Source organism: Notolepis coatsorum (assembly GCF_963971535.1).
Source record: "Notolepis coatsorum genome assembly, chromosome: 4".
In the NCBI taxonomy this organism is placed as follows: Eukaryota; Metazoa; Chordata; class Actinopteri; order Aulopiformes; family Paralepididae; genus Notolepis; species Notolepis coatsorum.
The window spans coordinates 143,050,003-143,077,261 of NC_140168.1; the positions used below are offsets into that span (position 1 = coordinate 143,050,003).

At 40.6% G+C, this 27,259-nt stretch overlaps 1 protein-coding gene across 1 annotated transcript in view; it reads left to right on the forward strand.

Moving 5' to 3' along the window:
• polr2a (RNA polymerase II subunit A) overlaps window positions 1-26,312 on the forward strand; it is an 87,311-nt gene extending 60,999 nt beyond the window's left edge. Inside the window, exons 23-29 of the mRNA XM_084312994.1 lie at window positions 2,488-2,592; window positions 5,070-5,252; window positions 5,945-6,148; window positions 12,075-12,261; window positions 13,041-13,154; window positions 21,711-21,860; window positions 22,589-26,312. Of these exons, the coding sequence (XP_084169120.1) occupies window positions 2,488-2,592; window positions 5,070-5,252; window positions 5,945-6,148; window positions 12,075-12,261; window positions 13,041-13,154; window positions 21,711-21,860; window positions 22,589-23,748 (2,103 nt within the window). The 3' untranslated portion in view covers window positions 23,749-26,312. The remainder of the gene's footprint in view (window positions 1-2,487; window positions 2,593-5,069; window positions 5,253-5,944; window positions 6,149-12,074; window positions 12,262-13,040; window positions 13,155-21,710; window positions 21,861-22,588) is intronic.
• The last annotated feature ends 947 nt before the right edge of the window (window positions 26,313-27,259 follow it).

A 27,259-nucleotide genomic window follows, 5' to 3' on the forward strand; every position in this document is an offset into this window, starting at 1 on the left:
TGAACAGATAGACTAAACAACATACCGGTAGATTGAAGCCTGCATTTCTCAACCAAGGTGCCTTGCCTACCGTTTTGCTGTGGAAAGAGACAATACAGAGACAATACAGACCCTCTCCTAGAGCCATATGAAATCCGCGTTCACGGAATCGCGGACGGAATCGCGGAATTAACCAATAAAAATGGAATCAACTGCAAAACGTGGAATATTGCAGAATTTGGCCTAATCTGGACTGAAATTTCGTTTTTGGGTGGAACGTTTGGTGCACACGCGACCGGGGAGGCGGGGACGCTACAGCGTGTTACACACAACACAGCGGTGCTCAAGCGTCTGGCTGCTTCAGTGTTAACATCGTCAAGAAGCTAAAAAAATCCACAATAAGTCCTCAATTCAGAGCAGAACAGTATCCTAATGACTTTTATGCCTCCGGTGATGAGGTGTTTTGCTAATTCTGTCAACGTTCCGTGGACTGGACCCGCAAAAACACTTGCGACACTATTGTGATTAAATAGCTATAACGTTAGGACATGATAGCTTCTAGCTAAATCTAGTGCACCCATCCATTTGTTTAATGCAAACGATTGTCATTACACACTGTCCTTTATAAACTAAATACACTTAAATAGCTATGTAACGTTATAGGACTATAGATGGAAATGATAGCTTCTAGAAGTTCTAGCTAAATCTGGTGCACCCATCCATTTGTTTAATGCAAACGATTGTCTATACACTGCCCTTTATAATCTAAATAAACTTAAATAGCTATGAAACGTTACAGTACATAGGACTATAGATGGAAATGATAGCTTCTTGCTAAATCTGGTGCACTCATCAATTTGTTTAATGCAAACGATTGTCATTATACACTGCCCTTTATAATCTAAATAAACTTAAATAGCTATGAAACGTTACAGTACATAGGACTATAGATGGAAATGATAGCTTCTTGCTAAATCTGGTGCACTCATCCATTTGTTTAATGCAAACGATTGTCATTATACACTGCCCTTTATAATCTAAATAAACTTAAATAGCTATGAAACGTTACAGTACATAGGACTATAGATGGAAATGATAGCTTCTTGCTAAATCTAGTGCACCCATCCATTTGTTTAATGCAAACGATTGTCATTATACACTGTCCTTTATAATCGAAATAAACTAAACTAAAGGTGCCTAAATTATGCATTACTATATTTCATCACAATATAATAGATATAGCTAGGTTACTGACATTGTCATTGTGATAATGTCAGTAGTAGCTAGCTGTATCTTGTTTACACTTGAAATATGTATTTTTATTTTGTCACAATATTAATTGAAAAATATTGTGTAAAATTGAACTGTATTTCTGAGTTGCAGCACTTAAAAACATTAAATGGACTGTTATATCTTATTCAATTGTGGACATTTATTCATTCCCACTTATTAGACTTATTACTGATGGTAAAATGAGCATAAAAAGCAAAATACAGAATTCTGAAATATTAAAACGGAAAAAATGGAATTTGGGAAAAAATAAAATAGAATTTGGAAAATAATAAAACGGATTTCATATGGCTCTACCCTCTCCCGTTGGCCGGCGGTGTACAGGCATCGCCCACACTTTCACAATTTCCCTGTGCGGAATTGTCTAGTTATTTTTTATCTTTTTTTTTTTAATTTTTTTTTTTTTTTTTTTTAGCGTTTATCGCTTTTCTGGTCAAGCATGACCGACAGTTGTAGGGTGAAACGGGAGAGAGAGCAGGGGGAGACATTCGGCAAATGACGGCGAGTCCGGGAATCGAACTCGGAGTCAACCAGATCCGTGACGCAGCACGGAGTCCCGCGACGCAGCGCGGTAACATGGTGTGCTACTGGAGCACCCCTATTTTTTATCTTTTATCATTCTTTCCAAAAGAAAAGAGGCCTAGAAGCGTGGCTAACACTAATGGCACGCATACCAGGCTAATTGCCTAAGGAAACAGGTACAGAGGCACTGAAAGAGGATTTCACCCATCTAATGAACACACTAGACAAATATCAAGATGCATCCATCAGTGTACCAATTGCATGCTTTTGCAGATGACAAGAAGCCTTCCGTAGACTCCTTCAGACATTAAGCACCCCACACCCCAAATGGAATGATACAAAAAAAGATATATATATATACTTATTTTTTTATGTTTTTTTTTTTAATAGTCGACTATCGGCTAATTTCGGCCAATCAAAGTCGACTATCCAAATCCTTAGTCGGGGACAGCCCTAAAATAGATGCAATGTGGTGTAGTGTTGAAAGTGTCCAAGTGAATGTTAAAGGTGAGTGTTTGTTTAAAGCGAGTGTGTGCATGTGGGTGTGTGTGCAATGAATGTCGATGGGTGATTCATAGTCATTGATTGGATCTGTTCAGACGACCCTGTAGTGGTAGCTGATTACTACTACTATACGGCACGGTGTTGTTGTCCCGTCTGTTTATATCTCCGCTTGTCACTCTTCTCCCCGTCCAGGATGAGGAGGTGGTGGACAAGATGGACGACGACGTCTTCCTGAGGTGCATCGAGTCCAACATGCTGACGGACATGACGCTGCAGGGCATCGAGCAGATCAGCAAGGTGAGGGGGGGGACGCAAACAAAGCTCATATTGTATTCCACTACATTCGTTTATTTGTTTATTTATACTCTTCCTGGGGTCCAGACATACAAATATAACGTTAAAAACAGTATCCAGCACACACAAAAGCATCACATAAAACTGTATAAAAGAATCACGATATCCTTAACACAGTGGCGGCTCGTGGATTCTTCTCCACTAGGGGCGCTATACCAAACATTTTGCAAACATGTACAAGGCACGCATTGGCGAATATTATCACCATTGCCATCGATCAATATACGATCACAGTCAGTCAAATGCAACCACGTTTCCAATAGCCCAACACAAACACGCACAGCTCTCTCGCTCTCTCTCTCTCTTTCTCTTTCTCTCTCTCTTTCTCTCTCTCTCTCTCAGATGATGTCAGATCGATTCAATAATAAACACATATGTATATTTGGTCATTTTAAACAAGTTACCATTCATGGTCTGAGTAGTTATGCCCCACACGCGGCGAAATTAGAGAGAGAGAGGAGAGAGAGGAGAGAGAGGAGAGAGAGAGGAGAGAGAGAGGAGAGAGAGAGGAGAGAGAGAGGAGAGAGAGAGGAGAGAGAGAGAGGAGAGAGAGGAGAGAGAGAGAGAGGAGAGAGGAGAGAGAGAGAGAGAGAGAGGCATTAGCTGAGTGGCTAACAGCAGCTAAAGTTAGCTGAGTTGGCTAAGAGAGAGAGAATTAACTCACTTTGTTTAATTGAAACGTGGTCCAGCCGGCGGGCTTAATAAAGTGTATGTCCACTGACTGTCCCCCAGACTGTTGTCGATGTATATCCATTCCACTCACTGTCCAGACTCCAGACTGAATCACAAGTTCACAACACACAGCCTCGAACATGTTGCAAACTGTGGCTAAGGAAAAAACTGGCATCGCCGCGTCGGCCAATCAGAGAGCGTCTCCGCGAAATGCGGCTATGGAAATTCTAGACGGAAATTCTAAACGCTTGCCTAGACCGCTTCAAATCGCGCCCGGCTTCCATCATAAACATCATATTTCAACGCACACCGCGTTACGCACTGATTGGCTGCGACGGATACAGCGATGAAACAGTGACGCGCACTCAGAGCGCTATTGCGCCTAGCCTGAGAGAAATACGGCAGGAGAAATGCGGCTAAGGTAATGGAACGTTCTTTATCAGACAGAATCGTCACTTCCTGTTCAGGAAAACGATTATTAATATTTTATATTTTAACGTTATATTGTGCATTGGAAACACAAACATACTTAAAATGAGTAAATATTATTCATTTTAAACATGTTTATTTAATTTTTAGGGGTCTAAAATAAAAATTTAAAATTTTCTTCTTCTCCTGCTCTCTTTACCAGGGGGGGCGGCGGCCGCCACTGCCTTAACATCCACAGTATTATAGGATACAATATTACAAATATAGCTAAATACACTATTGCAAAGTGCATATTGTAAAATACAAAATTAAATATCCCAAAATTAAAATCGGTATACTAAATAAATGGGCATGGGATTCGAATATGAAAATAAAATGCGATTATTGAAATATATATTTTTTGTGCAAAATCAACTCTGCCTCTCTTTGTTAATTACAACAAGCAATGCTGTTTGTTATTTAAGATGAGGTCGGACTCTGCACTGACAGATTTGTGTTCATTGTGCTGCTTTTATAAAGCCTCAAATGACAGCTTACAATATTTAATGAAAGCAAAGTGTTTTGTTTGTCTAAGATTTAAAAAGGTTTAAACTTTACAGCACTGTCAAAGTTGAACAAAGTGCTGTACAAGTCCCCCAACATAAAAAAAAAAATATATATATATATATATATATTTTATTTTGAAGCTTCGAATTAAAATTGAATCTCGGCCCCGAAGCTTCGAATTCCAAAAAAAGATCGAAGGTCAGCCCTACTAAATAATCTGTATTAAAATCGGTATAGAACCAGTTTATTATTTTATATACATCGCCATCGCAGACGTCTCGGTAGGAAAACGACAGGTGATCGAATAGGTGATTAAATCATTAAACGACTACCGTGGACCATAAGCTGTGTTAATGGATTTGCACCACATTGGTCAGATACGTGTCACACGTCATGAGAATACTATGACTGCGCTAAGCCGCCATTCACGCACAGCGTTTGCATTATCGCTGATCTCATATAAAGTTGTCGGGGAAAGGCCTGTACCTCGTTGGTTGCCACAGTTTTCAGTCACACTCATGTGGGAGGCTAGAGCAGAGAAACATGGTTATTATAATTTTTTATTTATATGATGAAGACGGTGCAGAAAGGCATCAATAAGGTGATATAATAAAACGTGAGGCGCGTAGTTTGTAGGAGACGTGCAACAAAACCATCGAAAAAAGGTGTCCAATGTGATCATAGCCATAAGCATGTAAGCAATGTTAATACTTCCCTGTCCAGTCTCATTCATGGATTAATGTTTCTCAACTCCCGGCCCTCCGCCCCTCCAGGTGTACATGCATTTGCCCCAGACGGACAACAAGAAGAAGATCATCATCACGGAAGAGGGAGAGTTCAAGGCCCTGCAGGAGTGGATCCTGGAGACGGACGGCGTGGGCCTCATGAGGGTCCTCAGCGAGAAGGACGTCGACCCTGTCAGGACCACGTCCAACGACATCGTGGAGATCTTCACGGTAGGTGGAAATCCCCCCTCCCTCCTCTGAACGTTACATCACTGATGCGTAGAGTCTCTCATTCTTCATCTTTCTTTTCTGTTCTCCCAGCTGTTATGCTACCTGGCTAGCTAGCGAGCTGTACCCAGCATGCAACAGTTAACCCTTTCACTGCCGCACTACCAAATGGTTAACCCTTTCACTGCAACAATACACAGAAGGTTAACCCTTTCACTGCCACACGGCAGCAGGTTAACCCTTTCACTGCCACACTACAGAAGGTTAACCCTTTGCTATCACACTACCGACTGGTAGCGTGATAGTAAAGGGTTAACCTTCTGTAGTGTGGCAGTGAAAGGGTTAATAGGGTCCCATTTCAATACACTACAGTGTAGGTGCTGGTAAAACAAGGGGAAATATATTTTTGGAGACTGAACAAATAATTGCATGGACTATTAAAAAATTTAAAGAATATTTGAAAATAGAAGCCCATCTGTACTTCACGGTACACTCGCACACCCTTGAATATGATTACAACGGCTTTCGGTATCTACTCTGCGGCGCATTTTCCTGTCATTGACTGCAGTTGACACATTTCCCAAAGTGCCAAAAATGAAAAAGGGGCGACAACTCGGGAGAGCCCTCGGGGCGCATTGTCTGTGTCCGTTTCCCCCACTGACCTGATTTCCCTGTCGCTCTGTCTCTGGATGTAGGTGCTGGGTATCGAGGCCGTCCGCAAAGCCCTGGAGCGGGAGTTGTACCACGTGATCTCCTTTGACGGCTCTTACGTCAACTACCGCCACTTGGCGCTGCTTTGCGACACCATGACCAGCAGGGGCCATCTGATGGCCATCACACGTCACGGCATCAACCGGCAGGACACTGGACCCCTCATGAAGTGTTCCTTCGAGGAGACGGTGAGAGACTTATTTTCACACTTAGAAAATAGCTTTCGGGAGATTAAATAATATAAAATATATATGGAATGTTTTTGTATTCAAGTGGTTGTTTTTTTGCGTGGCTACTGGGAGGTTAGTTGGTCTGGTGAGAGCTTGTATGGAACACGCGATAATTTTAATAGTGCAGCTCAGTGTCGGTTGTTGTTTATTTTTGCTAGTATTGTTGTGGAATTGGTATTAAATTGAGCTCTAAGTGGTCCTAAAAAGACTCACATTTTACTTGTTGAAACCTGCCAGATACCCTGGTTTGATGAAACAGACTTGCCTATTGTTATTAAATTGTTATAAGGTATAATAAAGGATTATATGTAGAATTATCCTAAAAATAACAATGTTCAAACATGATCCCTGTCAATTCATCACTTAAGACCCACTAAAAGTGACTGTCTTTATTTGTAGAGACCCTTCCCTTTGCCTGTATCTTCTTATTTGTAGAGACCCTTCCCTTTGCCTGTATCTTCTTATTTGTAGAGACCCTTCCCTTTGCCTGTATCTTCTTATTTGTAGAGACCCTTCCCTATGCCTGTATCTTATTTGTAGAGAACCTTCCCTTTGCCTGTATCTTCTTATTTGTAGAGACCCTTCCCTTTGCCTATATCTTATTTGTAGAGACCCTTCCCTTTGCCTATATCTTATTTGTAGATACCCTTCCCTTTGCCTGTATCTTCTTATTTGTAGATAGACCCTTCCCTTTGCTTATATCTTATTTGTAGAGAGACCTTCCCTTTGCCTATATCTTATTTGTAGACAGACCCTTCCCTTTGCCTATATCTTATTTGTAGAGACCCTTCCCTTTGCCTATATCTTATTTGTAGAGACCCTTCCCTTTGCCTGTATCTTCTTATTTGTAGATAGATCCTTCCCTTTGCCTGTATCTTCTTATTTGTAGAGACCCTTCCCTTTGCCTGTATCTTGTTTTTCTGTGCTCGGGATATGTCTGGGCATCAACCTTTGGGCAGAGAGTGCACGTTACGTGTACGTTGCTTAGCCCCTCCCTACTTGCCATTTCCCCACATGGAACGCACCCGATTGGATAAACGCACTGCTAGTGGGCGGTCCGTGGTTCTCTGCTCCCGTTTTCCAAAAGAAAATGGCGGCTTGTTCGCTTGTCAACTTTCTCTTTTTCTGAACTTAGTTGAACCTAAAAATGTGTTTCTGACTACAGATGTCTAGTGACATCTAGTGGCTGAAATAGCGAGATGCTTCCAGCTGCAGACCTTCAGACCAGCGCTTACAAGCCCCGCACATACAAGCACCGCACATAGCAACCCCTCGCTTCCATTGGCTGATTTTGGTGACGTGATTTTGGGTCACGTTGCACGTTGCACTGCGGGATTGATTGATTGATTGATTGAAAACTTTATGGTGACGTGATTTTGGGTCACGTTGCACGTTGCACTGCGGGATTGATTGATTGATTGATTGAAAACTTTATTAACAGATTGCCGTATGATTTGGGTCACGTTGCACTGCGGGATTGATTGATTCATTGATTCATTGATTGATTGATTGATTGATTGAAAACTTTATTAACAGATTGATTGATTGATTGAAAACTTTATTAACAGATTGCCGAATGGGTACACGTGACCACAGGCCCTGATTGATTGATTGAAAACTTTATTAACAGATTGTAGAATGGGTACACGTGACCTGACCGATTGATTGATTGATTGATTGATTGATTGATTGAACACTTTATTAACAGATTGCAGAATGGGTACAGTGACCGATTGATTGATTGATTGATTTATTGATTTATTGATTTATTGATTGATTGATTGAAAACTTTATTAACAGATTGCAGAATGCAGTACAGCTCAATACACACAATTGTTAAGGGGATGCAGACCATGCAGTACTGTTACATTTGTGACATACAGTAAATATATACAAGGGGGAGGGAACTGTACATTTATGATGAATTGAAAATGGGGGACCCTGATGTAAACAAGACGGAAGTCTTTCTCTGGTCTGCATCCCCTTAACAATTGTGTGTATTGAGCTGTACTGCAGATATATTTCAATTGCCTTACTTATTTACATAAGTATTATAGGCCCACAGCAGTATTGTACAGACAGTCTGTGTGAAGTCTGTGTGGTTATCCAGCTGCACAAAGGCAGAGCAAGAGGCTCTACAGAGGGTGGTGAAGGCGGCAGGCAGGATTGTCGGGACTCCTCTATCAAACATCACCTCCGTCTTCACCTCCCGCTGCCTCCACCGCTCCAAGTGTATCATCAAGGACCAGTCTCACCCAGAACATCACCTCTTTCAGCTCCTTCCCTCAGGGAGGAGATACCGGTCCATACATGCCAAGAGTTAAAGATTTAAGAACAGCTTTTTCCCCCAAGCAGTCAGACTGTTAAACGCTCATTGACTGTCCCCTCACGTGCACCATGCACTTACCTGGACTTGATAATCACTGTTACCACTCATCATGCACTTTATTTAAAATATTCTGTTATGTACAGTGTTATATGTGTTTCATGTATGTATATATTGTACTACGGTCTGTGGGAGCTCCCCTGAAATTTCACTCACGGTCATATAAGAGTTTTAATGTAGAAGGTTTTATTAATGAAATGTTGGGTATAAACTGGGAGGAGGTATGTTGTGAGGATGACCCAGAGGTTGCACTGGACTTATTTATGTCAGAAACAAATCAGCCCCATGGATAGATAGTAGCTTTTAATGAATTTTAATGAATGAGAGAGACATACTGTAGCCAAAAAAGCATCAGTGTGTTCCAGTTCTGCAGATGACAGACAAAAGTACCGTTCCTTACGTAATCAAGTCACAAAGTTAAATAAGGTGAGAAAAAGGGAATATTTTAAACCATGGTTATATGATGTGAGAAATGATGGTAAAAATCTATGGAATGTTTTAAATCAAATTATGGGTAGAAAATCCAATGTCTGTACACCTTTTGTTGAGTCATATGGAATTGTCCTAACCAAACCATGTGATATTGCCAACCATTTTAATGATTTTTATGCAAGTAAGATATCTCAGCTCAGGCAGGGAATGCACATCTCAAACAATACAAAATCAAATGACATAATTAAGAATATCATAATGAAAGATAAAGGGTGTACATTTGATTTTCAACAGGTTGAGGTTAGTGATATTGAAAGGTTACTCCAGGCTCTACCTGACAGCAAGTTAGCTGGCACAGACAACTTGGATAGTAAATTATTGAGAATTACTGCTACGATCATAGCAAGTCCAGTGTCATATTATTAATAGATGTATACAACGTATATGTACATTACATTTTCTATATTAGGTCTGGAGTTGCCCTCATTAAAAACTGATTTGGAGTCTTTGGGTAAAGGAGTAACCTTAGCCTCCTTCCATATCTTTGGACATAGTCCCACTTGTATACATCTATTAATAATATGACACTGGACTTGCTATGATCGTAGCAGTAATTCTCAATAATTTACTATCCAAGTTGTCTGTGCCAGCTAACATGCTGTCAGGTAGAGCCTGGAGTAACCTTTCAATATCACTAACCTCAACCTGTTGAAAATCAAATGTACACCCTTTATCTTTCATTATGATATTCTTAATTATGTCATTTGATTTTGTATTGTTTGAGATGTGCATTCCCTGCCTGAGCTGAGATATCTTACTTGCATAAAAATCATTAAAATGGTTGGCAATATCACATGGTTTGGTTAGGACAATTCCATATGACTCAACAAAAGGTGTACAGACATTGGATTTTCTACCCATAATTTGATTTAAAACATTCCATAGATTTTTACCATCATTTCTCACATCATATAACCATGGTTTAAAATATTCCCTTTTTCTCACCTTATTTAACTTTGTGACTTGATTACGTAAGGAACAGTACTTTTGTCTGTCATCTGCAGAACTGGAACACACTGATGCTTTTTTGGCTACAGTATGTCTCTCTCATTCATTAAAATTCATTAAAAGCTACTATCTATCCATGGGGCTGATTTGTTTCTGACATAAATAAGTCCAGTGCAACCTCTGGGTCATCCTCACAACATACCTCCTCCCAGTTTATACCCAACATTTCATTAATAAAACCTTCTACATTAAAACTCTTATATGACCGTGAGTGAAATTTCAGGGGAGCTCCAACAGACCGTAGTACAATATATACATACATGAAACACATATAACACTGTACATAACAGAATATTTTAAATAAAGTGCATGATGAGTGGTAACAGTGATTATCAAGTCCAGGTAAGTGCATGGTGCACGTGAGGGGACAGTCAATGAGCGTTTAACAGTCTGACTGCTTGGGGGAAAAAGCTGTTCTTAAATCTTTAACTCTTGGCATGTATGGACCGGTATCTCCTCCCTGAGGGAAGGAGCTGAAAGAGGTGATGTGCTGGGTGAGACTGGTCCTTGATGATACACTTGGAGCGGTGGAGGCAGCGGGAGGTGAAGACGGAGGTGATGTTTGATAGAGGAGTCCCGACAATCCTGCCTGCCGCCTTCACCACCCTCTGTAGAGCCTCTTGCTCTGCCTTTGTGCAGCTGGATAACCACACAGACTTCACACAGACTGTCTGTACAATACTGCTGTAGGCCTATAATACTTATGTAAATAAGTAAGGCAATTGAAATATATCTGCAGTACAGCTCAATACACACAATTGTTAAGGGGATGCAGACCAGAGAAAGACTTCCGTCTTGTTTACATCAGGGTCCCCCATTTTCAATTCATCATAAATGTACAGTTCCCTCCCCCTTGTATATATTTACTGTATGTCACAAATGTAACAGTACTGCATGGTCTGCATCCCCTTAACAATTGTGTGTATTGAGCTGTACTGCATTCTGCAATCTGTTAATAAAGTTTTCAATCAATCAATCAATAAATCAATCAATCAATCAATCGGTCACTGTACCCATTCTGCAATCTGTTAATAAAGTTTTCAATCAATCAATCAATCAATCAATCAATCAATCAATCGGTCAGGTCACGTGTACCCATTCTACAATCTGTTAATAAAGTTTTCAATCAATCAATCAGGGCCTGTGGTCACGTGTACCCATTCGGCAATCTGTTAATAAAGTTTTCAATCAATCAATCAATCTGTTAATAAAGTTTTCAATCAATCAATCAATCAATGAATCAATGAATCAATCAATCCCGCAGTGCAACGTGACCCAAATCATACGGCAATCTGTTAATAAAGTTTTCAATCAATCAATCAATCAATCCCGCAGTGCAACGTGCAACGTGACCCAAAATCACGTCACCATAAAGTTTTCAATCAATCAATCAATCAATCCCGCAGTGCAACGTGCAACGTGACCCAAAATCACGTCACCAAAATCAGCCAATGGAAGCGAGGGGTTGCTATGTGCGGTGCTTGTATGTGCGGGGCTTGTAAGCGCTGGTCTGAAGGTCTGCAGCTGGATACTATTGACCTCTGGCTCTTGACTCGGTCCGTGACAACACAACATCGAGGCAATGTGTTTACATTGTCCTCGGCCAGCTGTGTTTTTAAATGGTCTTTCTACCGAATGGTTAATTGTAAATGGCTGCATTTATATAGCATATTTTATCCAAAGCGCTTTACAATTTACCCATTCACTCACACATTCACACACCGACGACGGAGGAAACCATGCAAGGTGCCAACCTGCTCATCGGGAGCAGTTAGGGGTTAAGTGTCTTGCTCAAGGACACTTCGACACGCTGCCCGGGAGGAGCGGGAATCGAACCGGGAACCTCCAGATTACCAGACGACTGCTCTACCTCCCGAGCCACTCTCGCCCCCAATCAACCAAGAGAATGAAGGCCTTTTTTGATTCGCCTTGGATTTCCCTTTTTTTTTTTTTTATTATCCACAATAACCCTCCTGCGTGTCCTACCGTCCCCCTCAGGTGGACGTGCTGATGGAGGCCTCGTCCCACGCAGAGAGCGACCCCATGAAGGGTGTGTCCGAGAACATCATGCTGGGCCAGCTGGCCCCGTGCGGGACGGGCTGCTTCGACCTGCTGCTGGACGCGGAGAAGTGCAAATACGGCATGGAGATCCCCACCAACATGCCAGGCATCAGCGTCGCCGGACGTGAGTGTTGGTCCACACTGACGTTATCTCCCCGTTTGCTGATGATATGGTGTTATTTGTCATAGGTAGTGTTTGCTGCAACTAATTGTCGGAAATTGGTTTTAAGTAGGGATGTTCGATATTGGCTTTTTTACCTATACCGATATTGTCCAACTCTTAATTTCCGATATGCAGCAAGCAGGAGAAAAAAAACAACCAGGTGCTCAAAAGGGAGAACTTGGTTAGCTCAGTTCAATATAGGTTAAGGTGCTCTTGGATCACCGGGAATGCAGAGTTCAGAGAAGAGAGTCGATCCAGGCACTCAAAAAGATGTAAAATCCAGAGGGAAGATGGTTAAAAGGCCTTTATTAAAGGTGGCTAAGTCATTTAAAATCTAATCAACATGTTTCGACCATAGCGGTCTTCATCAGGATTAGAGACCGATACCGATATCAACCGATACCGATATATGCAGGGCCCCCCCCCCCCCCCCCCCCCCCCCAAAACTGAATAATTTCAGGTAATTAACATTACATATCTCTTGTCGTGGAATTAACACAACATTATGCATACTTTTGACAATAAATAAAATCTGAATTTGTTCTTACTTGCTTGCCTGGGTAAATAAATGTTAAATAAATGTAAAAAAAAATATATATTATAATTTTTTTTACCGATACCGATCATTTCCGATATCACATTTTAATGCCAATATCGGCCAATAATATCGGTAGGAATTTCATTTTGTTTCAATGTCTGTGGGAACCCTATTAATGTTCTGTGTTGCATCCTATTTGCAGCCACTGGAATGTTCTTTGGCTCGGCTCCCAGCCCGATGAGCAGCATGTCCCCTGCCATGACCCCCTGGAACACGGGAGCCACCCCCGCTTATGGTGCCTGGTCCCCCAGCATTGGTGAGTGTGTGCATATATATATATATATATATATATATACCGGTATGTATATATATATATATATATACCGGTATATATATTTGTTTATATTACAGAAAAGAGCGGTAAGAATTGTTCATGAAGTGGATTTGACAGAACTTATGAAACTTATGTTAGTTATGTACAAAGCAAAAAACGGAGTATTGCCAGAAAGCTTTCAGAGGTTGTTTGTTTTTAGCTCCAAGGACGAGAACCGTAGAAGGAGATGTACTTTTAAGCATCAGTATGTACGACTACTTTTAAAGCAGATGTGTATTTGAGTATGTGGTGTAAGAACTGGAATTCTCTACAGAATTATTTAAAGAGTTGTACAAATAGAACAATTGGACTTATTAATGAAGTTGAGGGGTAATAGCTTTCTGTATGACTATTTTTTTTAAGTATTGATTGTTAATTATGTGTAAATAACTGACTTTTTCACTCATGGAATGTGCAAATTGTGGGGGTGCTTTGATTATGAAATACTTTTCTTTGGCACCTTTTTCTTAGTTTTAACCTTTTATACTTGCCTTTGTGTGTTTTATCCCTTTTTTATGTTTTTATGCCTTGTTTTTATAATTGCCTATGTTTTTAAAGACTGTTTTTAACCTGTAGCACTTTGAGATTTGGTTCCAAATGTAAAGTGCACTATAAATTAAATGTATTATTATTATTATTATTATTATTATTATTATTATTATTATTAGTGTGGGTGACCTGGCGAAGCCAGGTTGCAACCCACACTATACATATCCATACTCTTTTTATTTATTCTTTATTCCACCGATTTTGCAAACACTTTGCAACACGTAAGCGTTCGCGCCCCATACACGTGAAAGGTATCAAAACGAGCGGCTTGCCTATGGCAACACCGGTCTCCGAACTCGTAAAGTTTCACCGCACCGTCTGGCTACGAATCGACTTTAAACGGTAAAATTTCTGAAATGCATGCATTTTAGAGTGCGAGATCCACCGATTTTCCAAACAACACTCGTGCCAGAGCGTTCGCGCCCCATACACGTGAAAGGTATCAAAACGACCGGCTTGCTCCAACTCGATGTGCTATTCGAACTCGTAAAGTTTCACGGCACCGTCTGGCTACGAATCGACTTTAAACGGTAAAATTTCGGAAATACAGTGCAATTTAGAGTTTCAAACACTTTGCAACACGTAAGCGTTCGCGCACCATACACGTGAAAGGTATCAAAACGAGCGGCTTGCCTATGGCAACTGCGGTCTTCGAACCCGTAAAAGTTTCACCGCACCGTCTGGCTACGAATCGACTTTAAACGGTAAAATTTCGGTCCCATTGGGAATGCATTGCATTTTAGAGTGTAGCAGCTGAAATAATCTTTTTCCCCCTACCTTGGGTGAATTGCGAGTGTGATCTCAATTTTGGACGTAGAAATAAAACAAACACATCAAAACGATGACACGGCTGTCATCCCGCTCACAAACGAAAAATAAATGGAATTGGACATTTCTATCTCAACTGACGACCATTTGTTTGAAGGTTCTCCTCCCCATTGACCGCCATGCAATCGCCCTCTAGAAATCCATTTTTTTTTAGCCTTCTGTTCCGATCGCCGAAGGAGTGCCACAATATCGCACGAATGCCACAATCTCGCGCACAACCCTTCGCCTACTCGTTGTAGTGCTCTTGTGCGAGTCACAACGCTTCATCTCTTATAGTTTTCTTTTAATCAACGTGACAATGCAGTCATGTAAAGAAATTTCAGAATATGCAAGTCATTGTGCTCATGGCTGATTGGTTCAGGCTTAACAGCTGTGAGGCTCAGGGCTCATGGCTGAGCTGACCTGCCAATGACATCATCCACTTAACCCATCATTGGCCATCACTGTGTTGCAGTACTGAATTGCTGGACAGCGCCCTCTGTCTTGTGGGTTGTGCCATTGTACTCAGTAGGGATATCCTCTTTCATTTTTCATTGGTCCATGTTGACCACCTTTCATTGGTCGATGTTGACCACTCCCCCGATCCTTAGACCACGCCCCCTTAGGCCACACCCCCTCAGTGTATCTCTTGAACCGTTTGTCGTAGAGACTTGCGGATTGTGCCATTGGTCGATGTTGACCACCTTTCATTGGTCGATGTTGACCACTCCCCCGATCCTTAGACCACGCCCCCTTAGGCCACACCCCCTCAGTGTATCTCTTGAACCGTTTGTCGTAGAGACTTGCGGATTGTGCCATTGTACTCGGTGTAATAGTGTAATAGTGTGTAATAGTGTAATAGTGTGTAATAGTGTAATAGTGTAATAGTGTGTAATAGTGTAATAGTGTGTAATAGTGTAATAGTGTAATAGTGTGTAATAGTGTAATATTGTGTAATAGTGTAATAGTGTGTAATAGTGTAATAGTGTGTAATAGTGTAATAGTGTGTAATAGTGTAATAGTGTGTAATAGTGTAATAGTGTAATAGTGTGTAATAGTGTAATAGTGTGTAATAGTGTAATAGTGTGTAATAGTGTGTAATAGTGTAATATTGTGTAATAGTGTGTAATAGTGTAATAGTGTGTAATAGTGTAATAGTGTGTAATAGTGTGTAATAGTGTAATAGTGTGTAATAGTGTGTAATAGTGTAATAGTGTAATAGTGTAATAGTGTGTAATAGTGTAATAGTGTTATAGTGTGTAATAGTGTAATAGTGTAATAGTGTGTAATAGTGTAATAGTGTGTAATAGTGTAATAGTATGTAATAGTGTAATAGTGTGTAATAGTGTAATAGTGTAATAGTGTGTAATAGTGTAATAGTGTAATAGTGTGTAATAGTGTTATAGTGTGTAATAGTGTAATAGTGTAATAGTGTGTAATAGTATGTAATAGTGTAATAGTGTAATAGTGTGTAATAGTGTAATAGTGTAATAGTGTAATAGTGTGTAATAGTGTAATAGTGTGTAATAGTGTGTAATAGTGTAATAGTGTAATAGTGTGTAATAGTGTAATAGTGTGTAATAGTGTAATAGTGTGTAATAGTGTGTAATAGTGTAATAGTGTGTAATAGTGTAATAGTGTAATAGTGTGTAATAGTGTAATAGTGTGTAATAGTGTAATAGTGTGTAATAGTGTAATAGTGTGTAATAGTGTGTAATAGTGTAATAGTGTAATAGTGTGTAATAGTGTAATAGTGTGTAATAGTGTAATAGTGTGTAATAGTGTAATAGTGTGTAATAGTGTAATAGTGGTATAGTGTGTAATAGTGTAATAGTGTAATAGTGTGTAATAGTGTAATAGTGTGTAATAGTGTAATAGTGTAATAGTGTGTAATAGTGTGTAATAGTGTAATAGTGTGTAATAGTGTAATAGTGTGTAATAGTGTAATAGTGTGTAATAGTGTAATAGTGTAATAGTGTGTAATCGTGTAATAGTGTGTAATAGTGTGTAATAGTGTAATAGTGTAATAGTGTGTAATAGTGTAATAGTGTAATAGTGTAATAGTGTGTAATAGTGTAATAGTGTGTAATAGTGTGTAATAGTGTAATAGTGTAATAGTGTGTAATAGTGTAATAGTGTGTAATAGTGTAATAGTGTGTAATAGTGTAATAGTGTGTAATAGTGTGTAATAGTGTAATAGTGTGTAATAGTGTGTAATAGTGTAATAGTGTAATAGTGTGTAATAGTGTAATAGTGTGTAATAGTGTAATAGTGTGTAATAGTGTAATAGTGTGTAATAGTGTGTAATAGTGTAATAGTGTGTAATAGTGTAATAGTGTAATAGTGTAATAGTGTGTAATAGTGTAATAGTGTGTAATAGTGTAATAGTGTGTAATAGTGTAATAGTGTGTAATAGTGTGTAATAGTGTAATAGTGTAATAGTGTGTAATAGTGTAATAGTGTGTAATAGTGTAATAGTGTGTAATAGTGTAATAGTGTGTAATAGTGTAATAGTGTGTAATAGTGTGTAATAGTGTAATAGTGTGTAATAGTGTAATAGTGTGTAATAGTGTAATAGTGTGTAATAGTGTAATAGTGTGTAATAGTGTAATAGTGTAATAGTGTGTAATCGTGTAATAGTGTGTAATAGTGTGTAATAGTGTAATAGTGTAATAGTGTGTAATAGTGTAATAGTGTAATAGTGTAATAGTGTGTAATAGTGTAATAGTGTAATAGTGTGTAATAGTGTAATAGTGTGTAATAGTGTGTAATAGTGTAATAGTGTGTAATAGTGTAATAGTGTGTAATAGTGTAATAGTGTAATAGTGTGTAATCGTGTAATAGTGTGTAATAGTGTGTAATAGTGTAATAGTGTGTAATAGTGTAATAGTGTAATAGTGTAATAGTGTGTAATAGTGTAATAGTGTGTAATAGTGTGTAATAGTGTAATAGTGTAATAGTGTGTAATAGTGTAATAGTGTGTAATAGTGTAATAGTGTGTAATAGTGTAATAGTGTGTAATAGTGTGTAATAGTGTAATAGTGTGTAATAGTGTGTAATAGTGTAATAGTGTAATAGTGTGTAATAGTGTAATAGTGTGTAATAGTGTAATAGTGTGTAATAGTGTAATAGTGTGTAATAGTGTGTAATAGTGTAATAGTGTGTAATAGTGTAATAGTGTGTAATAGTGTAATAGTGTGTAATAGTGTAATAGTGTGTAATAGTGTGTAATAGTGTAATAGTGTGTAATAGTGTAATAGTGTAATAGTGTGTAATAGTGTAATAGTGTGTAATAGTGTAATAGTGTGTAATAGTGTAATAGTGTGTAATAGTGTAATAGTGTGTAATAGTGTAATAGTGTAATAGTGTGTAATAGTGTAATAGTGTGTAATAGTGTATAATAGTGTAATAGTGTGTAATAGTGTGTAATAGTGTAATAGTGTGTAATAATGTGTAATAGTGTAATAGTGTGTAATAGTGTAATAGTGTGTAATAGTGTAATAGTGTAATAGTGTGTAATAGTGTGTAATAGTGTAATAGTGTGTAATAGTGTAATAGTGTGTAATCCATTTTTTTTTAGCCTTCTGTTCCGATCGCCGAAGGAGTGCCACAATATCGCACGAATGCCACAATCTCGCGCACAACCCTTCGCCTACTCGTTGTAGTGCTCTTGTGCGAGTCACAACGCTTCATCTCTTATAGTTTTCTTTTAATCAACGTGACAATGCAGTCATGTAAAGAAATTTCAGAATATGCAAGTCATTGTGCTCATGGCTGATTGGTTCAGGCTTAACAGCTGTGAGGCTCAGGGCTCATGGCTGAGCTGACCTGCCAATGACATCATCCACTTAACCCATCATTGGCCATCACTGTGTTGCAGTGCTGAATTGCTGGACAGCGCCCTCTGTCTTGTGGGTTGTGCCATTGTACTCAGTAGGGATATCCTCTTTCATTTTTCATTGGTCCATGTTGACCACCTTTCATTGGTCGATGTTGACCACTCCCCCGATCATTAGACCACGCCCCCTTAGGCCACACCCCCTCAGTGTATCTCTTGAACCGTTTGTCGTAGAGACTTGCGGATTGTGCCATTGGTCGATGTTGACCACCTTTCATTGGTCGATGTTGACCACTCCCCCGATCCTTAGACCACGCCCCCTTAGGCCACACCCCCTCAGTGTATCTCTTGAACCGTTTGTCGTAGAGACTTGCGGATTGTGCCATTGTACTCGGTGTAATAGTGTAATAGTGTGTAATAGTGTAATAGTGTGTAATAGTGTAATAGTGTGTAATAGTGTAATAGTGTAATAGTGTGTAATAGTGTAATATTGTGTAATAGTGTAATAGTGTGTAATAGTGTAATAGTGTGTAATAGTGTAATAGTGTGTAATAGTGTGTAATAGTGTAATAGTGTGTAATAGTGTAATAGTGTGTAATAGTGTAATAGTGTGTAATAGTGTAATAGTGTGTAATAGTGTAATAGTGTGTAATAGTGTAATAGTGTAATAGTGTGTAATAGTGTAATAGTGTGTAATAGTGTAATAGTGTGTAATAGTGTGTAATAGTGTAATATTGTGTAATAGTGTGTAATAGTGTAATAGTGTGTAATAGTGTAATAGTGTGTAATAGTGTAATAGTGTGTAATAGTGTAATAGTGTAATAGTGTAATAGTGTGTAATAGTGTAATAGTGTTATAGTGTGTAATAGTGTAATAGTGTAATAGTGTGTAATAGTATGTAATAGTGTAATAGTGTGTAATGGTGTAATAGTATGTAATAGTGTAATAGTGTGTAATAGTGTAATAGTGTAATAGTGTAATAGTGTGTAATAGTGTAATAGTGTGTAATAGTGTGTAATAGTGTAATAGTGTGTAATAGTGTAATAGTGTAATAGTGTGTAATAGTGTAATAGTGTAATAGTGTGTAATAGTGTAATAGTGTTATAGTGTGTAATAGTGTAATAGTGTGTAATAGTATGTAATAGTGTAATAGTGTGTAATAGTGTGTAATAGTGTGTAATAGTGTGTAATAGTGTAATAGTGTGTAATAGTGTGTAATAGTGTGTAATAGTGTAATAGTGTAATAGTGTAATAGTGTAATAGTGTGTAATAGTGTAATAGTGTGTAATAGTGTAATAGTGTGTAATAGTTTGTAATAGTGTAATAGTGTAATAGTGTAATAGTGTAATAGTGTGTAATAGTGTGTAATAGTGTAATAGTGTGTAATAGTGTGTAATAGTGTAATAGTGTAATAGTGTAATAGTGTGTAATAGTGTAATAGTGTGTAATAGTGTAATAGTGTAATAGTGTGTAATAGTGTAATAGTGTGTAATAGTGTAATAGTGTGTAATAGTGTAATAGTGTAATAGTGTGTAATAGTGTAATAGTGTGTAATAGTGTAATAGTGTAATAGTGTGTAATAGTGTAATAGTGTAATAGTGTGTAATAGTGTAATAGTGTGTAATAGTGTAATAGTGTGTAATAGTGTAATATTGTGTAATAGTGTAATAGTGTGTAATAGTGTAATAGTGTAATAGTGTGTAATAGTGTAATAGTGTGTAATAGTGTGTAATAGTGTAATAGTGTGTAATAGTGTAATAGTGTGTAATAGTGTAATAGTGTAATAGTGTGTAATAGTGTAATAGTGTGTAATAGTGTAAGTGTGTAATAGTGTAATAGTGTGTAATAGTGTAATAGTGTGTAATAGTGTGTAATAGTGTAATAGTGTAATAGTGTGTAATAGTGTGTAATAGTGTAATAGTGTGTAATAGTGTAATAGTGTGTAATAGTGTAATAGTGTGCAATAGTGTAATAGTGTAATAGTGTAATAGTGTAATAGTGTGTAATAGTGTAATAGTGTAATAGTGTGTAATAGTGTAATAGTGTAATAGTGTGTAATAGTGTAATAGTGTGTAATAGTGTAATAGTGTAATAGTGCAATAGTGTGTAATAGTGTAATAGTGTGTAATAGTGTAATAGTGGTATAGTGTGTAATAGTGTAATAGTGTAATAGTGTGTAATAGTGTAATAGTGTAATAGTGTAATAGTGTAATAGTGTGTAATAGTGTGTAATAGTGTAATAGTGTGTAATAGTGTAATAGTGTGTAATAGTGTAATAGTGTGTAATAGTGTAATAGTGTAATAGTGTGTAATCGTGTAATAGTGTGTAATAGTGTGTAATAGTGTAATAGTGTGTAATAGTGTAATAGTGTAATAGTGTGTAATAGTGTGTAATAGTGTGTAATAGTGTAATAGTGTAATAGTGTGTAATAGTGTAATAGTGTGTAATAGTGTAATAGTGTGTAATAGTGTAATAGTGTGTAATAGTGTGTAATAGTGTAATAGTGTGTAATAGTGTGTAATAGTGTGTAATAGTGTAATAGTGTGTAATAGTGTAATAGTGTGTAATAGTGTAATAGTGTGTAATAGTGTAATAGTGTGTAATAGTGTGTAATAGTGTAATAGTGTGTAATAGTGTAATAGTGTAATAATGTGTAATAGTGTAATAGTGTGTAATAGTGTAATAGTGTGTAATAGTGTAATAGTGTAATAGTGTGTAATAGTGTGTAATAGTGTAATAGTGTGTAATAGTGTAATAGTGTGTAATAGTGTAATAGTGTGTAATAGTGTGTAATAGTGTAATAGTGTGTAATAGTGTGTAATAGTGTAATAGTGTGTAATAGTGTAATAGTGTGTAATAGTGTGTAATAGTGTGTAATAGTGTGTAATAGTGTAATATTGTGTAATAGTGTAATAGTGTTGCGGGTTGTGTCATTGCACTCAGTAGGGATATCCTCTTTGATTGGTCTATGTTGACCACTCCCCCGATCCTTAGGCCGCGCCCCCTTTTTGTATCCTTTGAACCGTTTGTCATAGAGACTCGCGAGAGACCCTCTCCCCCGTTGGCCGGCGGTGCACAGGCGTCACCCACACTTTCACAATTTCCCCCGCGCGGAATTGTCTAGTTATTATTATTATTATTATTATTATTATTTTTTTTTTTTTTTTTTTTTTTTTTAATGAAACTGCATTACCATGAACGGAACAAATACAAATGAAATATATATATAACGTTAGTACCTGGGTTTAAACGGCTCATCTTCTTTTGGGTTTCATTCGCTGACTCTTTGATCTTTCACCTCCAGGAAGCGGCATGACCCCCGGGGCGGCCGGCTTCTCGCCCAGCGCGGCGTCAGACGCGAGCGGCTTCTCTCCGGGCTACTCCCCGGCCTGGTCCCCTACGCCTGGTTCTCCTGGGTCTCCAGGCCCGGCCAGCCCCTACATTCCCTCTCCAGGTGAGATGATTTACTACTGAATGTAGCCTCTGGTAGTAGGCCTGTTAACTGGGACTGGTTGAGCTCCGTTCCAAATGAAACCTCATGTAAACGCTTCAGTCAAGCTAGAGAAACCAGAGCGACCTAAAAAAATGTATTACATTTCCATCTAGTTGAAGAATCTGGGTGACTCTTTTAGCCGTATGTTTAACATATTTTCATTGAAGCCCTTTATAAACTACATCGTACACTTGAGTCATATAATGTAATGGGAACTGTATCTGCAATTAGACAGGAGTTTGAGTTAAAGGTGCTGTAAGTGGGCTACATGTTAGAATAATAGCTCTACATTCCGACAGATCACTGATATAGAGTGTGTGGCCAGTCCCTCCGCTCTGCAGTAAACAAAAAACGTTATCTAACCAGGAGAGAGAACTCCACACTGACAAAATAGGCTTGACAAAAATACTAAATAAAAACTAATATGTGCTTGAAACAAGTAATATAATCTGCCAGCAAATTTGGCTTGGCATGATTTCTTGAAATGAGTAAAAACATCTAGGGTTCTCTCTCCTGATTGGATTACTGCAGAGCGGAGGGACTGAGACCCATGTTACTGGTCAAACACTATCAGTGACCGCTGTAGGAATGTAGAGCTATGTAACACTTATTTGAACATAAAATGCCACGTAAAGAACCTCTTAAAAACGAGAACAACATTGCTAAAATTTTTCCTTTTGACTCTTCAGGTGGAGCCATGTCCCCCAACTACTCGCCCACCTCCCCAGCCTACGAGCCTCGTTCCCCTGGGGGCTACACCCCCCAGAGCCCCGGCTACTCCCCGACCTCCCCCTCCTACTCCCCCACCTCCCCCTCCTACTCCCCGACGAGCCCCAACTACAGCCCCACCTCCCCCTCCTACTCCCCCACCTCGCCCAGCTACTCCCCGACCTCGCCGTCGTACTCGCCCACGTCCCCCTCCTACTCCCCAACGTCTCCATCCTACTCCCCCACCTCCCCCTCGTACTCCCCCACCTCCCCCTCCTACTCCCCCACCTCACCCAGTTACAGCCCCACCTCCCCGAGCTACAGCCCGACGTCGCCGAGCTACTCCCCCACCTCCCCCTCCTACTCTCCCACCTCCCCATCCTACTCCCCCACCTCCCCCTCCTACTCCCCCACCTCCCCCTCCTACTCGCCCACCTCCCCCTCCTACTCGCCGACCAGTCCGAGCTACAGTCCCACCTCACCCAACTACACCCCCACCTCGCCCAGTTACTCCCCCACCTCCCCCTCCTACTCTCCCACCTCACCCTCCTACTCGCCCACGTCGCCCAACTACACCCCCACCTCCCCCAACTACTCGCCCACCTCCCCCTCCTACTCGCCCACCTCTCCGTCCTACTCCCCCTCTAGCCCGCGCTTCACCCCCCAGTCGCCCACCTACACGCCCAGCTCGCCCTCCTACTCCCCCAGCTCGCCCTCCTACTCGCCCACCTCGCCCAAGTACACCCCGACCTCCCCGTCGTACAGCCCCAGCTCCCCGGAGTACACGCCGACCTCGCCCAAGTACTCGCCCACCTCTCCCAAGTACTCGCCCACGTCGCCCAAGTACACGCCCACTTCCCCGACCTACTCCCCCACGACGCCCAAGTACAGCCCCACGTCGCCCACCTACTCACCCACCTCGCCCACTTACACGCCCACCAGCCCCAAGTACTCCCCGACGTCGCCCACCTACTCTCCGACCTCCCCCAAGTACTCGCCCACCTCCCCCACCTACTCGCCCACTAGTCCCAAAGGCTCCACGTACAGCCCCACCTCCCCGGGGTACAGCCCCACCTCCCCCACCTACAGCCTCACCAGCCCGGCCATCAGTCCGGACGACAGCGACGAGGAGGCCAACTGAGGGGCCGCCGCGCAGAAGGAGAGGCAGCTGAGGAGGCCCCTACTGAACCCACCAGCGCCTCCTCAACCTCGGGGAGGACAACTGAAGGATAGCCCCCCCCCCCCTACAACTGAACTTGAAACCACAACTAAGCAAAGCCGCAGGGGTTCCAATTGTGAATTTGGGGGACATCTGCCCTCTAACCCCTCCCATCTCCCTCCTTTCTGGACCTCTGTTACCCTCAGCATTGATCACCTTAGGAAAGAGGGGGGGGATGGGGGGTTGGGTCCCCCCGAGAAATATTTACTTTTTATTTTATTTGATAGACTTGAACTGTTTAGCCAGGAGGAAAAAGGCTGCCTTTGAAATAGATTTATTTTCATTCTTTTTTTTCACATAGGGTGTGAAGCAGATCGGAGAGGAAATAACTGGGGAGGGAGATGTGGTCCCCCTTCCCCCCTGATGTTTCACTGCACCCAGTCTCCCTCTCTCTCGCTCTGAACTTCAGTGTTGGTTGTACAGTAATTGAAGAGCTTAGTATTGCCAAAAGCCTTTGAAAAGCTATCAGTGGATTGTATTTATCACCTTTAAAGCGTACGCTTTAAAAAATTAAAATTAAAAAAGGAAGAAAAAAGAGGAAAAAAATGGAGGAAGGGTTGAGCCAGTCTTTATTGAAATATTTTACTGAGACTTATCTTAAGTAGGCCTTTTTCTGTTTCTGTAAATGTATAGTCGCTGCCATTTTTTTTGGTGTGGGGGGGGGGGGGGGGGTTGTGGAGCGTAGAACACAAGGAAACCTAAATGTATATTGAAACGATTGGGTCAAACCGGAGGAACGTCGACCGGAATTAACACACGAGGTGAAGGATTGGTCATTAAAATAATTCTCCCCACGACGGGGGGGGGTTGTGGAGCGTAGAACACAAGGAAACCTAAATGTATATTGAAACGGTTGGGTCAAACCGGAACGTCGACCGGAATTAACAGGATTGGTCGCTAAAATAATTCCCCCCACGACGGGAGAGAGAAAATCGATTTGAGGGGGAGCGATGTGTCCCTCGCGTCGTAGCCTTGAAGGCGGCGAAGTTGTCGATGTAGAAAGATCCATAACGGGGAGAGAGAGAGAGGAACTGGCCCGCAGCGAAGAGAGCCGCTTTTCTCCTAATGGAGTTCTCCCGCTGGTGGTGTTTCATCGCCATCTCCGTTGAGGAAGACATGTCCTCATGTAACCTCTCCCCTCCTCGTTCCTCTCCTAACCCCCCCCCCCCCCCAAGACGAGCCTGAAAGATGTCATTTGAAAACACCCACCAGCAACCCCATTCCTCCATACGTTTTAGAGAGAATTGTACAACAAAAGAGAAGAGAGGGAGAGAGACACTTTTTTCCAGCAGTAAATGTTCTTTTCCTAGACACGGGGAACGTTCGAAGATTTATATGGAGAGAGAGAGAGCGCGAGAAAAGGAGAAAATAGTGCTTAATACTATCGGAATGTGTTATTCTGTGTAATGACCTTTAGATGTTTCAGAAGGAGGTGGGGCTGACGGGTGGATCAGGGTGCGGGAGCCTAGTTTCTTGGCTTTACTTGCTGCTTTTCTTTGTCATCGTTTTGCATGAGTAGCACATTGTTAATACATTTTTAATCTGGAGTTTTAGGTTGAAATCTTTTCGAGTCCCTCCCACTCTTCAATAACACTCGTCCCATTTCTCATTTAGCTGCCGTGTACATGAGTTGTTGTTGTTGCTCTTGATTTGGGCTCTGTTCGATTTATTTAAAGAGAAGAGAAAAGAAAAAAGAGACAGTTAACTATTCTCTGAATAAGAATGAAAAAAAAAAGATTTAATGATATTTTTTTTGTTTTGTTGCTTTTTTGTTAGTTTCTGGTGACTTTGTAAAAAAAAAAAAAAAAAAGCTCTTTGGAAAAAGGAAGCTCATGTTTTAAACACTGTGGATGAAGGGGCCCCCCGGGGCCCGGTTTGCCTCCGTCGTGTTTCCCTAGAGGTCCCACACCCGCCCGGTTCTGCCACGATGGCTCCGTTTTGAACCACGACTGACGGCTCGTACAGCTCGTCATCCTCCATGCTTCATTATAATACTACTAAATGGTCAGTTCAGGTAGAAGCGGGGGTGAAGTGTCTGTAGTTGGACACTAGAGGGCGCCTGTACACTTTTTATTTTTTTGGGCCAGTGTCGCACTTTCTCCAAGAGCAAGAGTGGAAAGCTGATTAGTTTCAGTGATTTTTAAACGAGGGAGTTTTGTCTGATGATAACGGCACTTGTGGTGACCCAATACAATAGTGCGAGACCCCCGGCCCCTCCCCCATCACCCAACACGACGGTTGGACTTGATTCAATTCAAGGTGCTTTCACACTTGACTAGGCCCAAGTTTGAAGAGTCCATGTGCCTGACTGACGATGGAGACAGACCCCTCCATGTACTCATGCTGACAAACACTTTACGCCTGACTTCATCAGACGCTGGCTGGGCCCCCTCCTCTCCCTCAACCCTTCATCCACAAGTGATCCTGGTCTTTTCTGAAAAAATAACAGTGTTTTGTCCCTTTTTTTTTTTCTACCAGTGTATGTACCTGTGATTTGGGGGGGGGGTCTCTGGGGGAGGGGGGTGGGTGCTGGGGATGTAGTGCTGTGTCTTTACTGGGAGTCCTTGTGTTGTGGAATCTTTGATCCCTGTGAGATTCCACAGTGGACCACGAGAACCAGGAGATGTCATTCAGTCAAGACACTGTTTATTTTCTCTTTTCTTTTTATGAAATGTGTCGACTAAACATCTCCTGGGAGACGTGGTCTTGAAATGACAGGACTTTGCATCTTTTGGCCTTTTGGTTCCACCAGCTTTGGCTTGGGGGGGGGGGGGGGGGGTCATACTGCATTTATACATATATCTGCGGTGTGCACCTCCCAGGCCGTCGATACTAGCTTTCATAAGCAACGAGGGAGAGAGACGCAGTGAATTTGTCCCATGTGGTGAGTTTGCTCTCATCCCATCCCGTTGTCTTAACCATGCCATCCGGTCATTTCAGGAAGACGGGACTCCCAGTTGTATGGATGTGAGTGAAAGTGTGTGTGTGTGTGTGTGTGTAAGAAGGAAGGGTGAGTGTGCCTCAGAAGGCGAGACAGGGTTTCCTTGAGTTGGAGAAAAGACTTAGACTAAGGTGTCTGGGGTTAAAGAAGGTTTAAATTAAAGAATAAATTGCCACTGTATAGTAATCAATCCAACATCTCGTCTCTGTATCTTTGTTTTGTTTGTTTTTTGACTTGAGGAAAAAAAAGAATAAAAGTTTTACTACATTTTGCATCTTGTCTTTTGTGCGCATGTACATAGGCGTGGGTTTAGGGGAGGTCGCAGGGGACATGTCCCCCTAAAAAAATATTGCTATTGATTGATTGAAAATGTTATTAACAGATTGCAGAATGGGTACAATACAGTACAGCTCAATACACAATTGTTAAGGGGATGCAGACCAGAGAAAGTTGTCTTGTTTACATCAGGGTCCGCCATTTTCAATTCATCAT